General features: G+C 44.4%; 1 protein-coding gene and 2 long non-coding RNA genes across 3 annotated transcripts in view; all 3 read left to right on the plus strand.

Moving 5' to 3' along the window:
- Positions 1 to 9,736, plus strand: part of LOC136550276 (uncharacterized) — a 105,855-nt gene extending 96,119 nt beyond the window's left edge. Inside the window, exon 3 of the long non-coding RNA XR_010782194.1 lies at positions 9,516 to 9,736. This is a non-coding gene — a long non-coding RNA (uncharacterized lncRNA). The remainder of the gene's footprint in view (positions 1 to 9,515) is intronic.
- Positions 2,662 to 3,121, plus strand: LOC136552542 (uncharacterized). Its single transcript, XM_066544105.1, has 2 exons — positions 2,662 to 2,752; positions 2,869 to 3,121. The coding sequence occupies exons 1-2, from the start codon at positions 2,662 to 2,664 to the stop codon at positions 3,114 to 3,116; spliced, it is 339 nt and encodes a 112-aa protein (XP_066400202.1). The 3' UTR covers positions 3,117 to 3,121.
- Positions 9,737 to 13,291: 3,555 nt separating the features above from the next.
- On the plus strand, positions 13,292 to 17,302 carry LOC136552543 (uncharacterized). Its single transcript, XR_010782837.1, has 4 exons — positions 13,292 to 13,613; positions 13,972 to 14,132; positions 16,463 to 16,507; positions 17,208 to 17,302. It is a non-coding gene; the product is annotated as an uncharacterized lncRNA (long non-coding RNA).
- The last annotated feature ends 425 nt before the right edge of the window (positions 17,303 to 17,727 follow it).

Raw genomic sequence — 17,727 nt, forward strand, 5'->3', positions numbered from 1 at the left:
CAACAACTCTGATGATGGCAAACAGGGCCTGCATGGACAGGAGGCCGGGATCATAAACAACCATCAGGACGCGCCTCTAAAAAAAACTCTGCGGGCAACACCTTAGCCCCGTCGAACGCGCGCTCGCCGGGGCCAACTGACGACTGCAGCGACGACAACAGATCGCTGCACCAGCCTGCCTCTCCATGCCATGCAAGTGTCAGTGACAATGCGGTGTCTGAACTTACCCCTCATATGTCTCCTAGGGAACTACAACAGCCTCTGGCCCCTCACCGTGCTACACCAACAAATGCAAGCCACCGAGAGCATGGAGACTCACACAACACCGACTACCCCTGTTCTACTACAGCAGATGCACACTGGTGCGCCTAATGGGAGGCAAGCATCTGACATGACCAGCGCGCCCCATGTTCCCAATGGAACCTGCCTACGTTTCTGCCCTGGCTGTGTCTATCGCAGACGAACCAGGGAGGCCCCAGCGCACCCAGTAGATGATCACGCCGAGCCTCCAACTCCCCCACAGCCGCCTGTGGAACCCAACACCGTCGACTTCGTCGCCTCCCTGATGCAGCCCCCTGCACATCCACTGCTGCAGGACTGCATGGCCCGGCTCGTCCCAGCAACCAGAGGCAAGAAGCAGGTGCCACCTACCAGACCAAAGAGCGCGCGGATTGCGGCGCTATCCTGGCCCAAAGGCGACGCACAGACCAAGGCTCGCCATGTCCTCATGAAGCACCTGGGGATCCTGCAGGATGACGAACAACATTCGGACGATCATATGCTGCGCTACTTCTCCATGTTCAGGGGGCCACTAACCCCCGATGTGGTTAAGGCATTCACTGCTCTTGGTGGTCTGGAAGACCTTGCCTGAAGCCTTGCTGCTGCTCTGCGTTCACCTGGGTTTAAATCCAATTTTTATGGCTCAACGTAACTGCCGAATATTAAACTGGAATGTGCGGGGACTCAACGATGGTGCACGGCGCGACTCGGTTAGTGAACTTGTTCGCGACACTGCCTCCACTATTGTTTGCCTGCAAGAGACAAAACTTCAGGTGGTTGATGATGGTGTAGTTAGACGCACCTTAGGCCAACACTTTGTGAGCATCTATGATGTTTTGCCGGCCGCCCAAACTAGGGGTGGCATCCTACTTGTTGTGGCTGAGAACTGCTTTGCACTTTCAGACGTACATCTAACGAGAATAAAGCACCTCTGAGTATAGTTGAACTGTATAAATCACATTTCATCTGCAAAATCAACACACCAGAAAAACTCAAATCTGAATCTTTTGGTCCTTTTCCACCTTTTGTCCTTTCTGCAACAAGGAAACACGTATCTGCGTAACCTACTCCCTTCTCCAAGGATCAAATCAAAAAGCAAACAGAGATCTCAACAAAAATCACCAAAGGAGTAGTGGCAAGAGTACCGAATTTGATGTTGGACGCTAAAGGCTAACTCCATATGTTCTGGTTTGAGTCCAGAATGCAGATTCACAAAAGGAAATCATCCATGAAAAAAAAAGCATCAGAAGCTAATAGTGCTACCCGCTACCCACACTTGCTAAATTCTGCATTTGCATTGAATTGGGTAGAGGGGACTAGTAACTTTCGCATAAGCAAGTCAGGTAATCTATGCTACAAAAGTAACTAGTTTACCACGGCACCATGTACAAGTAATGCTACCAAAGAAACCAGTCCAGTATCATCACGTATAGACACAAGAAAACAAACTGCCATCAAGACAAGACACCTTAGTTTCTTAATCTCTTTCACTCACAAGTTACACCACACCACATTATAGACATATCTCTATCTATTTCAGCTTCAGTTGCTTTGTTCTTCTCCGCACATAATCTTTCTTGTCACTCAAGCTTCACAAATCATATAAGCGGATGAACATGATGCAGCTCTAAATACCATACTAACCTACCGTTTGTAGATTTCAGAAAACAATTCAACAAATTTATCTAAAATTCATGGTAAGTATTTCTAGGGAGTAATTATTACATTTAGCTGGGGGCATCACATGCCCCTGGAACGAACAAATGAAACATGCTGTATGAAATCATGGCAATTCTTCACAAGTCTGCACAAAGCAAGGCTCAATGGCGTAATGATATAACTGCAAATCACAGAAATTGCGCACTAATAGTCATCACACTTCATGGTCGCCGGGCCGCGTAGTCGCTCTCCGTGACTATGTTCGTGAACTTTGCTTTTCGAATTAAATATCACTTTAACGTCGGTATTTAATTTTACAATATTATTATCTTATCGTGCGCAGTGTGTTTTTTTTTACAAAAGTTTAACTATCCCGTAACAACGCACGGGCACACTACCTGTTACGTCTTATTTAAAGGACTCGCAGATTGTTGTTGCCATGATTTTTGCACCATATTTAAAGGGGCATAGATTGCTGCCACAATGATTTTACACCGTACGTATATATTTACAGGGGCAAATCATTACTCAAATTATTAGTTACCAAAATTTAACAATTATTAGCTACCAAAATAAAAGTGATTTTGCATGTCTTTATAGGACAAATAATAAACTCAAGGCCCACCTCTAGCTAGCCGGCCAGCAGCCTCTCTATAATAAATACTAAACACATCAGCTGTCTTGGTTTATACCTTGCACTCCACATACATACAGGATACAGCCATGGCGTCGTTCTACAAGAAACTTGCAGTGGTCGTTGGCTTCACCGTGGCCTTGCTCATCGCGTCAAATGGTGAAGAAACTTCCTCATTAGGTGAGTTTTGGCAGGAGAATATTTCGCAGCTCAACGCAAACTCTCTGCAAATCATATCATAGCTCTCCAATGCTCTCTGAATCTCCAAATGAACAAATAAAATCTTCTGGTTGCAGGCGGATCAGCACTCTGTGATTCGAGCACGGGTGTCACCTGCACGTCTGACGCGAGTTGCGTGCCCATCTGCAAGCAAAAGGCTGGACAAAACTACGTCGATGGCTACTGCTCCCCGGAGCCTAATGCCGTGGGCGGCGGCCGTTCATGCGTGTGCGTCGAGCGGTGTGGTGCGCAATCGACGCCGCCGCCGCCGGAGAAGGAGGCGACGGCGACGCCGGCATGGCACGGGATGCGAATGCTAGATTGATTATTTTTTGTTAAGTGGATCTCTGCACAAGAAAGGCTGAACGAACGCCTTTGATATAATCGATCTGCTCTTGTGCACTGTAGCCAATCTTATTGTGGGAACAAACCTCAAGTGAATTTATTTGATTCATGCGTGTCAAAAGGCGTAGGAGTAGATGTGGATCGTTCAAATACCAATCAAACAATAGTGATTTGGGTAAACTTAGATTTGATTCATTTGGATTTGGATTGCATATTCATCGCCATGTCATTCAAACCCAATCGAAGAACAACTCAATTTTTAGGGTCTATTTCGATGTCCTTGGACTTTGGATGTGGGGCCCGCCGTCAGTTTCCTCCCATTATTTTTCTAATATATATGGGGGTGGGGTCATTTTTAATAAATCTTAGTCAATCTCACTAAAACTTTAAGGTATAAATGATGTGATGTTCTAAGTCTAGGTCCCCGAATTTTAAGTGAAACTCACGCTAGATCTAGTTACACTAACATACATAAAGGGGTAGGCTGCCATATTCACTATAGAGTCATTTTCAACAAATTTGTGTCATTGTTAACTAACAAAATTTTAAGGTGTGAACACAGATGCTCATATGTGGGTCCACACGTAGTTCTATTGAGATTAGTCTCACTACAAGAAATTTATGGGTCTCCATGATGACCAATTTACATCACAAATCTTGGAAATTTCATCATAGTATCACAGTTTATGATATTTGTATGATGAAAACCCGTTGATCATAGGTCATGCATGTTAAACCATGCTTTTATGATGAAATGTGATTTTTTTACCATCCTTAGTGCTTCCTAAATTTATGATATATTTTTTTTGACATAATCTGTGCTAAAAAAGTCACTAAATACAGGTAAGGACCATGAAGTGTGATGACTATTAATGAGCCAAATGTATATGTGGGCCTAATTAATTACAGACTAAGCCCATTTGAGGGCCCAATTATGTTATAGGCTTCTCATTTAGGCCGCCCGGGGACGGGATTGTTCTTGCCGGGTCCGATCACAGCTGATCCAGTCGCGCCGTAAGACCCTTCAATTCACGGTTGCACTGCCAAAGGATTGCCGCTCCCAGCCACTTAGGCTCACTGACAAAGCCTCAAGCTTCTTCTGCAGCTCGTCCAGGGTCGTCACCCGTGGCTGGTCACCCTAGGCCTAGGCTAGCATACCCCTGAACTCCTCGTGTCTCTCCTACGTTAACTCATAACAAAATTGCTTGCGACGTCTTCCTCATGCGTTAAGCGGCCTGCTTTCCCATCGTAATTCGATGGGGGCCACGAGCTGAGGCCGCTGACGCTTGGTGCCTGACCACAGCGGTTGGAAAATTGGTGCTCCACTCTACGCAAGCCAGTGCCCTATCGAGCCTGCCGCGACAGAAAGAGCCCCCGGCCACTTTCTTTTCAAATGTCCATCTGCGCCCTTCAAAACCAAGGTCGACAAGGTTTCAGACATCCAACTTAAGCAACTCATTGTGCCGGACGGGCTCCCTCCTTTCCTGTGTACCTTCATGTTCTTTCACTATCGCGGCGCTGCGAAGCCCGCGACAGTTCCAGCTTAAGCAACTCACTCAGAGTCTGTCGGAAGCCCTATTCGCTTCGCTGAAATTTGGCTGCTGCTGATGCTTATGCTGATTTGTTATGAGAGAAAAAATACTATTCATTCGTTGAAAAGTACCGATGAAGTAGTGCTGAAAAATAGGACGGCTATCTTCGCCTTTTCTTTTTATCCTTCAACTTCGTACCTAAAAGTTTCGCCATCGCTGTCAAGATTAGCTTCCTGAAGTCTCAAACCCTAGGTCCCATCCCACCAAGGCCGGGCAATTGCACACAGGCAATCCCTTGATCAGCCCAAGCGAGAGAGAGATAGAGAAGGTTGCATAGGAGATTTGACGTCAGAACCCTCCACCGCCGTAGCGTCGCCGGCGGAGTCGCCGATCCCGCATCTTCGGGTCTCTCAGCTCATATATAATATACGTAGGAGATATTTACCTATATTGCCTTAAAAAATGCGTCTGTCTTTTATAACCTTATTTTTTTTAACTTAGTTGTATGGCAAAAACACGAAAATATCTTCATTTTATGACCTTCCGTCCAATTCAGGCCACTGAAGGTGTTAAGTGTGGGGTAAAATGGTGGCGAAAAGAATAAAGTTTCAACAGAAAAATTATATCTTTTCATACGATCTTGGATGAAAATGATTTTTATATGAAAATTATAGCTTTGGACGAGATCTACAAGTTTCTAGTGCTCAAAAAAATTAAACAAAGTTTCAGCAATATATTAATCTGTATAAGCACTTATCGCCTTGAAAAAATCATATCTTTCTTATATGGTTTTAAATGGACCTACAACTTTATAGTTTCACGTTTTTTCTTTTGAGATCATTAGGATGCTCAAAAAAATAATACAAAGTTTCAACATCATATTAATCGGGTACATGCCCTGAAACTACAATTTATGTACTATAGCGTGTGACCCTATTTGTGCCATACTACTCTAAATATAAAACAAACAAGCTAAACTCTGCACTTTATTTTTTTCATCATGGGTAAAATGACTGTTTTACCCTGCACTTAACATCGTCAATAGCCTCAATTGGACGGTAGGCCATAAGGAAGAGATTTTCGTTTTCAGGTCATATATAGGTAAGTTAAAAAAATAGGATGGAAGATGCATTGTTTTAGGCCATAGAGGTAAATATCTCTATTCGTAGTATGGCAATAGAGACATAGTTTTTTTTTAAAAACAATAGAGACATATGAGAGATTTTTTCCTTTGAAAAACTGCAGCCCATTAAGCCTCCAATCTTTAACCAATGCGGTCCAGGCTCACCCAAAGCGGTCCACGGTATATATATACATATTTACGATAGTTGTGTTACTATAACATATGGGGGTATTTACCATAACGTTATAGTAAACCACTTAGTAAGGAGTTACTGTAATCTCGTAAATTAACATAGTAATTATCGTAACTCAAAGTAGTTTATTCTGTAGCCACTTTGAGTTACGATAATTACTATGTTAATTTACGAGATTACAGTAACTCCTTACTAAGTGGTTTACTATAACGTTATGGTAAATACTCCCATGTGTTATAGTAACCCAACTATCGTAAATATGTATTGACATTATCGTAAATTAATATATAAAATTATCGTAAATGGAGGTGGCTATAGAATAACTTATTTTGTAGCTGGCTACTAAATATACTCTCTCTCTCTCTCTATCTATAGGGAGAGGCTATTCTGTAGCCGGCTATAGAGTTTGTTATTCTGTAGCCAGGCCAACCGAGCGCACCAGATGCCCATCCGATCCAGCCGGCCAGCCCCAAAGCGTTACTGCTTTCCTTTTCAGCTGCATGCATGCGGGATCAACACTGCAGGTAATTGCAGTAATTAATGACGCTGGATATTTGGAATAATTATTTTCACGCCTTCACACGGTGCCATTGCCATGCATGCAAAGCGTGTACAGACGTGTTACGAGAATACACAAAGCTGGTGTACTAGTACAGCTGGTGCCATGCATGCAAGTATTACGAGAATACTAAAAGCAAATACAAACCTATCGTATTCAGTAAATGATTTACTATGTTCAAAAAAAAAGTAAATGATTTACTAGAAAATATATACCATTGATTGTGATTTACTAGAGTATATGCTTTGCTATCCTTGTGAATTTAACAACTATGATTTACGAGAATTTAGTGTAATTTACGAGAATGAACCTTGAATGTGAATTACGAGAACCGAAATAATTACGAGAATTCGAGTTGGCATCATATGACCATTACATGATGAGTTACTTTGTTTAGGTTCTGGTTGTTCCATGTAACTAGTTGGCCAGTTACGAGAATGAATGAAGTCTAGAACTATACTATATTGTAACTGAGACAATGGTTTACCATGAAATAATTACGAGAATTCGAGTTTCTTGATACGAGAATTACATGAGAGTCAAATGGTTCATGATAAATAGTTACTATAGTATTAAGACCATTTTACCATAAGACAGTTACGATATTTTAAATGGTACATACGGTATATATAGCACCAGCTTGTACCGGGCGAATCATATATCTCAACGTCACAAGATGGTACCAAACTGCTTCGATAATTACAGGTCCATGGCTGTAGGCGACAGCAAGTACAGGAATGTATATATTTATTTACTATAATTGAATGGTCAAGTTACCCATTACCGCAATGCAAGTCAGCATGATTTGACGTCATGATATTCAGACGAGCCTGTTACTGTAATGGCATAGAAAATGTACCATGCATGCAAGTTTACGAGAATAGATTATGAGCTTTAATTTGTCTACTAGGCGCACACAAATGTTCGTGTTACGATAATACTAGAATATACCTTGTCCACAAAAAATAGTAGAAAAATATATTCTAGTTACTATAATTAGCACGCAAACGTTCGAGTCGCACGCAAATGATCTTGTTACGATGAATTTCTAGTTACTATAATTAGTGCGCCAATGTTCCAGGCTCACGCAAATGATCTTGTTACGATAATTAGCACGGCAATTTAGCACAAATTGACGTCAGATGGTTTCTAATAACTAGTTACTATAACATCGAATACAGGAAAAAGAAAGCTTTATTAGCAATTAGATTAATTTACCGTAATCTCAATATATTGTTACCATACTTAGCATCGGGAGTTACCATGTTTCGATATGATGATGATACAGGGAGCAGTTACCATAACAAATAAACAAATTTACCATAAATTAATCATGATAATTCAAATAGTATGGAACAGTAATTAGAATGGAGAGTTACAACAATTTTATATCAAAGCTTGTGATAGTACACCGTCGTTCTGGTGCAGCTCGTCGTTGGCCACACGTAGCATGTAGGCCGTGGCCTTCATGAACCGAGCAGCAGATCCACGAGCGGAAGAAACTAGCTGCAGATGCCAAATCCATGAGCGCTCATTGCTGGGACTGCTTCTGAAGTTCTGGGACGACAAACAACGAAAAATCAGAAGGTGCCACAGAGCCGGAAACATGGCGAGGCGCTCCTTTTTCACCAGAGCCCAGACCCAACACGTACCGCTGCCGGCCGGTGACGATCTGCTCAAAGTGCCGGTGTCCCCATGGGTGCTCCATGCTCCAGGTTCCGTCGTGCAGGGGCAAGCAAGGGACGACACCGCAGCCCCAAACGCAGCTGCTCGCCACTCGCCGCGGGGAAGCTCGTCGGAGGTGCCGGGAGCTCACCTCATGAAGACGGACGAACAAGAGCAGACCGGAATGGCGGAGTCGCCAGAGCATGAATCGGCGGCAGATCCAGAACAGGAGCCAGACCGGCACCAGCTGCGACACTGGTGGATGAATCGGCATATGCAGCGAAGAGCAGCGCACTGCAGGCCGAAGGACGGCGGACGGTGTGAGTTCTGCAGGCGGACGGAATGTCTGTTGCAGGCCGAAAATGAAGCAATGTGATTGATCCGGAAAAAAAGGAAGCAACGTGATTAGAAGGGACCCATGCGGTGGATGAATGGACGGAGTAAGGGATTGAATCACGGCATGACTCCATGCAAGCATTGATTAGAAGGGGACCACGGACGACCAAGCCAAAGCCACGCGCCGGTGACCATGGTTCGCTGGTGATAGTTTTGGTCTGGCTACAAAATACGGTATTATGTAGCCGGCTATAGACTAATAGTTCTATATATAGGGAGAGGCTATTCAGTAGCCGGCTACAGAATAAGTTATTCTGTAGCCACCTCCATTTACCATAATTTTATATACTAATTTACCATAATGTCAATACATATTTACGATAGTTGGGTTACTATAACACACGGGGATATTTACCATAATGTTATATTAAACCACTTAGTAAGGAGTTACTATAATCTCGTAAATTAACATAGTAATTATCGTAACTCAAAGTGGCTACAGAATAAGTTATTCTGTAGCCAGCTACAGGATAGTAGTTCTATATATATATATATATATATATATATATATATATATATATATATATATATATATATATTCTTTGCTTCCTCCCGGCCGCCTTCGTACTCCGGCGATGTGGAGCACTGCAGCGGATCTTTCCTTTCTCCAGCCGAGCGCCTCAAGTCCGTCTGTTGTTGATAGATTTGCTTCACCTTTATTCTCTTTGATCGAAAGCCAAATTCCTTTTCTTCTGCTTACATTTGTTCTCTCCGGCATTTGTTAGGATTTTCTGGTGCCCTCTGAACGCTCCTAGCTAGATCTGTTTCTGCCGGCTTTTTGGAGGTACTCTTTCTTCCTGATTATTGCTAGATCTAAGTAAATCGACGAGACGATTGTGCCTCCATCAAATCCCCATTTATTTAATCAAATCTACAACTAATTTCATCTTTATTCTTTTAATGATTTGAAGGTCAGCTCGAAGTTGGGATTTAGCCGATTGAATCGGTGACGGGCCTATCGCGGCGGTTTCAAAATCTGATCTTGGACAGGCCCTTCGCCGGCGCTAAATGGCTGCGCCGCGTCGACCTGACGCGTTAGCTATTCGGTAAGACAGCAACACCACCGTCAACACTCGGACACGGATCAGAGTCAACAGCAGTGCAAGACTCCACCTCTCAGATCTCAGCGGCAGATTTAGGCCCCGTTTGGCGGGACTTCTTCACCGGCTTCAGGAGCCGTTTTCTACCAAACGGGGTAAAGTAAAATAGCTTCACTTGTGAAGTCCCTAAAAACATGCTCTCACAGTGATTTGGGGTGGGATGGAGCAAAAAAAAGTGGCTTCTCCCGGCTCCTCCTCCAGGCCCCTAAAAACATGCTCTCACAGGGAAGCCATTTTGCCAAACGGTTTACCAAAACCGCTTCAGCTCCACCGGTGAAACTATTCATGGAGCTGAAGCAAAAAAAATGACTTCACTAGTGAAGTGAAGCCCTGCCAAATGGGGCCTTAAAGATGGAGAGAATTCGGCTCCCCAGACCGATCTTCAGGTTCCAAGATACATCTGCGTCCCGTGATGTTTGGTGCTTCTGGCCTTGTTTAGTTCCTAAAAAGTGCTACAGTAGCCATCACATCAAATCTTACGATACGTGCATGGAGCATTAAATGTAGACGAAAAAAAACTAATTGCACAGTTTGGTTGGAAATCGCGAGACGAACGTTTTGAGCATAATTAGTCCATGATTGAATACTAATTGTTAAATAAAAACAAAAATACTACAGTAGCCAAATTTCCAAATTTCACCCCACTAAACACAGCCTCCCCTTTCAAGGAGCAAGGTGGTCGACCAGACCGGGCGTACATTCCTCTGGCACGCGGACACGTGCAACGTGGTGTCCATGCCAAACATTAAGGCCCATCTCCCTCTTCGTCCCCAGTGCTGATGGCCAATCTAGAAGCTATGGCAGCCTCGGGCCATGTAGTCGTGGGTCGGCCCGGCGCCGAGGATGTCGAGTGCAGCAGAACGTTGCGGTTGCTAAGTCCCAGTATAAACCTATTATATAATAAGGCTCTGAAAACCCAAAACCCTAATTCACCTTCCGATCACCCCTGCACCTTGCGGCGGCGGGCGGCCGCACTGCGCGACCCCAACTTGGCCACTCCCACGACCTGCAACCTTCTCCGTCAAAGGTACCCCTCAATCTCGCTCGTCGTCTTTCTCTTGGTTAGGGTGTGGGCGGGTGGGGTCGAGACCGCCGGCGGTGGCAGGATAGTAGGTTTTACGGTTAGGGTTTGGGACTTCAGTATCTCCGGAGATGGCCGGCGGTGAGCGATGCGGCGGAGGCGCCGCCGAGCGGTGGACATCTGGACGGGCGAGAAGGGCGGGCTCGTCCAGCGGGGGTGGGAGGTGGGCGGGGAGGTCGCCGGCGGCCTGGCCGGTTGTCGAGGTGGGCGGAGGGCTGGGATGGCCGTGGAAGAAGACATGGCGTTGCCTTTTACTATGTTTCTCCTTTGATTTGATGGCTTATCTGTGTTCTCATATTTGTAGATCTGTTGGGAGGCCAGGATGTCGTTAAAAAGGGCAGTGTCTTTCGTCCTCCAGGGCGGAAGGAGTCTTAGCACTACTAGAGAGAAGGCACTGTCCTTCCTGCAGGGTGGAAGGAGTCTTAGCACAACAGGAGAGAAGACCATCAACTTTTGCTATCTCATGTAAGTTATCTCTCCTGTATTTTGTTTATGAATTAGTTTTGAATGCATGAAGTGCGAGAATCTATTGTAGAGTAAGGACATTACATATTCAATTTTGTAATAATAGGGTGTATTGAGAGTTTCAAAATTAAGAATCTACTGTTTTGTTTGAAACGCAGACGTGAAAACTAGCTTAATTAGAAAATTTGAGTTTTAGAGTTGAAGTCTTTTCTTGTTTCTTACATATAATTACATTGTCTAAAATGTTTTTTTTTCTAATTAATGATTAATCCATTATATCATTATACATTTGTTCGCTATATTTTTGTTCACTATATTTTTGCAGGGCCGTTACGGGGCCGTCACTTATCCAGGAACCATGTATGTTAGCATAAATGAGTATTTGTATCGGCAGTTCCTCACCCCATACCATCCCATACCATCCTGGTCTTTGCATAGCCATACTCAGAGTCCTTATGAGCTGTCAGATAGAGTACGCACTGTCCTTCGTGCTGGCAGTTATTCTGCATTCTTACTCAAGAAGTCCAATATGAGATTTGTCAATCCCTTTAAGCAGGACAATGTGAGTATCTTTAGAGGTGAGGAAGTGATTCTTTTTAAGAGTCTAGAATAGTTCTGTGCATCAGAGGATGTGTACAAGGCATATATTTTTTACCTAAAGCAACTAATTGTAAAGTACCATAATGTGAGGTCAGTTACTACCCCTAGATCTATTGAGATACTTTACAGACATCAGTGCTCCGAATGTCCAGCCACAAATCATTCTGTATCATGCGTTCACAATGTCCACTGATACATTTGTAGATGTTTGCATTAAGATTCATCGTCTGCTCTTTCAGCACCTATCACTTTGGTTTGACTGGACTTACTGCGATATCTTGAAGAGCATTGTACAGAAAACAGGACCTCCGTGGGCATCATACTGAGTCATGGGCTTCTTGTGCAGTTCATGTCGGAGTGAGCCTGTCGCCAGTATCAACCAAAGAGCTTCCCTTTTAAGCTGGAATACAAAAACTTTCTGTCGGTCTTCCGTCTACATCGCGTCATCACAACCCCAGGACTTTCCACATATAATTCTGTCATAGTCAGTTTTCTTGTTCAACCCCAGGACCTCTGTTATTCTTTTAATGATTTGAAGGTCAGCTCGAAGTTGGGATTTAGCCGATTGAATCGGTGACGGGCCTATAGCGGCGGTTTCAAAATCTGATCTTGGATAGGCCCTTCGCCGGCGCTAAATGGCTGCGCCGCGTCGACCTGACGCGTTAGCTATTCGGTAAGACAGCAACACCACCGTCAACAATCGGACACGGATCAGAGTCAACAGCAGTGCAAGACTCCACCTCCCACATCTCAGCGGCAGATTTAGGCCCCGTTTGGCAGGACTTCTTCACCGGCTTCAGGAGCCGTTTGGAGCCGTTTTCTACCAAACGGGGTAAAGTAAAATAGCTTCACTTGTGAAGCCCCTAAAAACATGCTCTCATAGTGATTTGGGGTGGGATGGAGCAAAAAAAAGTGGCTTCTCCCGGCTCCTCCTTCAGGCACCTAAAAACATGCTCTCACAGGGAAGCCATTTTGCCAAACGGTTTACCAAAACCGCTTCAGCTCCACCGGTGAAACTATTCGTGGAGCTGAAGCAAAAAAAATGACTTCACTAGTGAAGTGAAGCCCTGCCAAATGGGGCCTTAAAGATGGAGAGAATTCAGCTCCCCAGACCGATCTTCAGGTTCCAAGATACATCTGTGTCCCATGATGTTTGGTGCTTCTGGCCTTGTTTAGTTCCTAAAAAGTGCTACAGTAGCCATCACATCAAATCTTACGATACGTGCATGGAGCATTAAATGTAGACGAAAAAAACTAATTGCACAGTTTGGTTGGAAATCACGAGACGAACGTTTTGAGCATAATTAGTCCATGATTGAATACTAATTGTCAAATAAAAACGAAAATACTACAGTAGCCAAATTCCCAAATTTCACCCCACTAAACACAGCCTCCCCTTTCAAGGAGCAAGGTGGTCGACCAGACCGGGCGTACATTCCTCTGGCACGCGGACACGTGCAACGTGGTGTCCATGCCAAACATTAAGGCCCATCTCCCTCTTCGTCCCCAGTGCTGATGGCCAATCCAGAAGCTATGGCAGCCTCGGGCCATGTAGTCGCGGGTCGGCCCGGCGCCGAGGATGTCGAGTGCAGCAGAACGTTGCGGTTGCTAAGTCCTAGTATAAACCTATTATATAATAAGGCTCTGAAAACCCAAAACCCTAATTCACCTTCCGATCACCCCTGCACCTTGCGGCGGCGGGTGGCCGCACTGCGCGACCCCAACTTGGCCACTCCCGCGACCTGCAACCTTCTCCGTCAAAGGTACCCCTCAATCTCGCTCGTCGTCTTTCTCTTGGTTAGGGTGTGGGCGGGTGGGGTCGAGACCGCCGGCGGTGGCGGGATAGTAGGTTTTACGGTTAGGGTTTGGGACTTCAGTATCTCCGGAGATGGCCGGCGGTGAGCGATGCGGCGGAGGCGCCGCCGAGTGGTGGACATCCGGACGGGCGAGAAGGGCGGGCTCGTCCAGCGGGGGTGGGAGGTGGGCGGGGAGGTCGCCAGCGGCCTGGCCGGTTGTTGAGGTGGGCGGAGGGCTGGGATGGCCGTGGAAGAAGACATGGCGTTGCCTTTTACTATGTTTCTCCTTTGATTTGATGGCTTATCTGTGTTCTCATATTTGTAGATCTGTTGGGAGGCCAGGATGTCGTTAAAAAGGGCAGTGTCTTTCGTCCTCCAGGGCGGAAGGAGTCTTAGCACTACTAGAGAGAAGGCACTGTCCTTCCTGCAGGGTGGAAGGAGTCTTAGCACAACGGGAGAGAAGACCATCAACTTTTGCTATCTCATGTAAGTTATCTCTCCTTCTGTATTTTGTTTATGAATTAGTTTTGAATGCATGAAGTGCGAGAATCTATTGTAGAGTAAGGACATTACATATTCAATTTTGTAATAACAGGGTGTATTGAGAGTTTCGAAATTAAGAATCTACTGTTTTGTTTGAAACGCAGACGTGAAAACTAGCTTAATTAGAAAATTTGAGTTTTAGAGTTGAAGTCTTTTCTTGTTTCTTACATATAATTACATTGTCTAAAATGTTTTTTTTCTAATTAATGATTAATCCATTATATCATTATACATTTGTTCGCTATATTTTTGTTCACTATATTTTTGCAGGGCCGTTTCGGGGCCGTCACTTATCCAGGAACCATGTATGTTAGCATAAATGAGTATTTGTATCGACAGTTCCTCACCCCCATACCATCCCATACCATCCTGGTCTTTGCATAGCCATACTCAGAGTCCTTATGAGCTGTCAGATAGAGTACGCACTGTCCTTCGTGCTGGCAGTTATTCTGCATTCTTACTCAAGAAGTCCAATATGAGATTTGTCAATCCCTTTAAGCAGGACAATGTGAGTATCTTTAGAGGTGAGGAAGTGATTCTTTTTAAGAGTCTAGAACAGTTCTGTGCATCAGAGGATGTGTACAAGGCATATATTTTTTACCTAAAGCAACTAATTGTAAAGTACCATAATGTGAGGCCAGTTACTACCCCTAGATCTATTGAGATACTTTACAGACATCAGTGCTCCGAATGTCCAGCCACAAATCATTCTGTATCATGCGTTCACAATGTCCACTGATACATTTGTAGATGTTTGCATTAAGATTCATCGTCTGCTCTTTCAGCACCTATCACTTTGGTTTGACTGGACTTACCGCGATATCTTGAAGAACATTGTACAGAAAACAGGACCTCCGTGGGCATCATACTGAGTCATGGGCTTCTTGTGCAGTTCATGTCGGAGTGAGCCTGTCGCCAGTATCAACCAAAGAGCTTCCCTTTTAAGCTGGAATACAAAAACTTTCTGTCGGTCTTCCGTCTACATCGCGTCATCACAACCCCAGGACTTTCCACATATAATTCTGTCATAGTCAGTTTTCTTGTTCAGACCATGCGGCACAGTGCTATACATTCCGTGGAACTTGAGGTTCTTCTTGTTGTCATAAAAAATTTACCAAACTCCAAAAGGGAACTGACGCCCACAAACGTGCTCAGAGCTGCAAGGGCCCAGTTTCCGAACTACGTAGTTTTGGAGCAAATCCAACTTCCCTTTTGCTGAAAATGCAACAAGAGCATCGGCTACGTAGTTCGAAACATTTGTGCACGTCAGTTCCCCTTTGGAGTTTGAGAAATTCTTGATGACAACAATAAGAACCTAAGTTCCACGGAATGTACGGCACTGTGCCGCATGGTCTGAATAAGAAAACTGTCTATCCCAGAATTATATGTGGGAAGTCCTGGGTGTGATGACGCAATGTGGAAGGAAGACCGACGAAATTTTTTTTGTACTGCAGCTTAAAAAGGAAGCTCTTTGATTTATACTGGCGACAGGCCCACTCCGGCATAAACTGCACAAGAAGCCCATGACTCAGTATGATGCCCATGGAGGTCCTGTTTTCCTGCTCGATGTTCTTTAAGATATCGCGGTAAGTCTAGTTAGACCAAAGTGGTAGCTGCTGAAAGAGCAGACGATGAATGTCAATGCAAACATCTGCAAATGTATCAGTGGACATTTTGGACGCATGATACAGAATGGTTTGTAGCAGAACACTCAAAGCACTGATGTCTGTAAAGTATCTCAATAGATCAAGGGGTAGTAACTGCAGTGACCTCACACCATGGTACTTTACAACTAGCCTTGTACACATTCTCTGATCCACAGAACTGTTCCAGACTCTTAAAAACAATCACTTCCTTACCTCTGAGGATACCCACATTATGCCTAAAGGGATTGACAAATCTCATATCGGACTTCCTGAGGAAGAATGCAGAATGACTGCCAGCGCGGAGGACAGTGCATACTCTATCTGACAGCTCATAAGGACTCTGAGTATGGCCATGCAAAGACCGGGATGGTATGGGGGTGAGGAACTGCCGATCCAAATATTCATCCATGCTAACATACATGGTCCCTGGATAAGTGACGGACCCATAACGGCCCCTGCAAAAATATAGCCGTCATTTGATCCAAGGCTACATAATTTAGAAATTGGGTCCTTGTAGGCTCCAAGGCTAAGGTTGGTTCATCCATGATTCCGTCATTTGATTCGAATATTCGTGGTGGGCTGCTATGAAACTTGCGTTTCTGATGTTTGTGGCTCTGTGAATGGCAGATTGGCATGGCTGGTGGTGACAAGTGGAACTCCCTTTCTGATGCTGTGAGTTTGCTTGCTCCCTTTGCCCATTTTAACTGTTTGACACTGCAGTTAGTTATGATGTGCTTTGTTGTTTTTACGATGAATATGTTGCTCTACTTTCGTTCGGGTAGGGTCCCCTGTGCAGCATATTGTAAATATCATGTTGTTACTTGCTGCAGAGCTAGATTTGTTCAAATTCCGTCGTTTGTTTTGAATTCGAATTTGGGCCGGTTTTGCTCATGATTTCAATTCAATTTTCACCGTGCCTCATGTTTTGGAATTGTAATAACCGTCGTCTAAGTTACTAGATGGTTGTTTAGGCCCCGTTCGCTGGTCTGAAACTTGGCTGAAACTGGCTGAAAAACATTGTTCCGGCTGAATTGTTGTGAGAGAAAAACACTGTTCCGGCTGAAAAAAGAAGCCGAACAAGCCATTTTTAAAACAAGCGAACGGGGCCTTAGACTTCAGATCTATGGACTTGCTGCTGCCTAGTGCTATCCCCCTTCGATGCTGTCTGTTTGGTTCAATAGATTATGGGGACTTGACACTATTTTGTTCAATTCGATGTTGAAACCTGTTCGTCCATAGAAGAGTTTTGTTGGTGAATTTGCATATTCAGTTGCTTTAATGCCTTGATGCAGTATATGTTTGTGTCCATTTATGTCTGAAACCAGTACTGAGATGGAACACCCTCTGACGTCGTGAGAATCCTGAAATGCAGGATAAGGCTGCCTACGTCTCTAAGGCTGAGAAGCTCAAGGCTGAGTACACCAAGAAGATGGACGAGCTTGAGGCTGAGTACACCAAGAAGATGGACTAAATCTGGCACTGTTCATACTAATTTTTACTGTTTATACTGATTTTCTGTAAGAGAAAAACACTGGCTGGAAAAAGAAAAAGGCCAGCCAGCCATATATGGCCAGCCGAACATGCTGGCCGGGCTTGAGGCTGGACGAGCTTGAGGCTGAGTACACCAAGAAGATGGACGCCTACAACAACAAGCAGGTACAGTATGTTCGACTCCACTCACGTTGGCCGGCAGTGCCTGTAAATTCGCCTGTGTGTGATGTGAGTTCATGTACTCATGTGTCATCTGTCGTTGCAGTCTGGAGGCCCCACAGCGTCTGGTGATTCTGACTAGTCCTAAGTCCGAGGTGAACGACGAGGACGAGGAGGTAAGCTGTTGGATTTATTATGGGCTAGGCCCATTTATATATCTAATAAATTAATAATTTTATAGT

This window comes from Miscanthus floridulus, chromosome 4 (assembly GCF_019320115.1).
Source record: "Miscanthus floridulus cultivar M001 chromosome 4, ASM1932011v1, whole genome shotgun sequence".
Lineage (NCBI taxonomy): Eukaryota > Viridiplantae > Streptophyta > Magnoliopsida > Poales > Poaceae > Miscanthus > Miscanthus floridulus.

Excerpts from the sequence above, each read along its gene's own strand:
- LOC136552542 (XM_066544105.1), top strand. The coding sequence starts at position 2,662 with ATGGCGTCGTTCTACAAGAAACTTGCAGTGGTCGTTGGCTTCACCGTG. Across the intron at positions 2,753-2,868 it reads TGAAGAAACTTCCTCATTAG|GCGGATCAGCACTCTGTGAT; the intron begins GTGAGTTTTGGC and ends TTCTGGTTGCAG.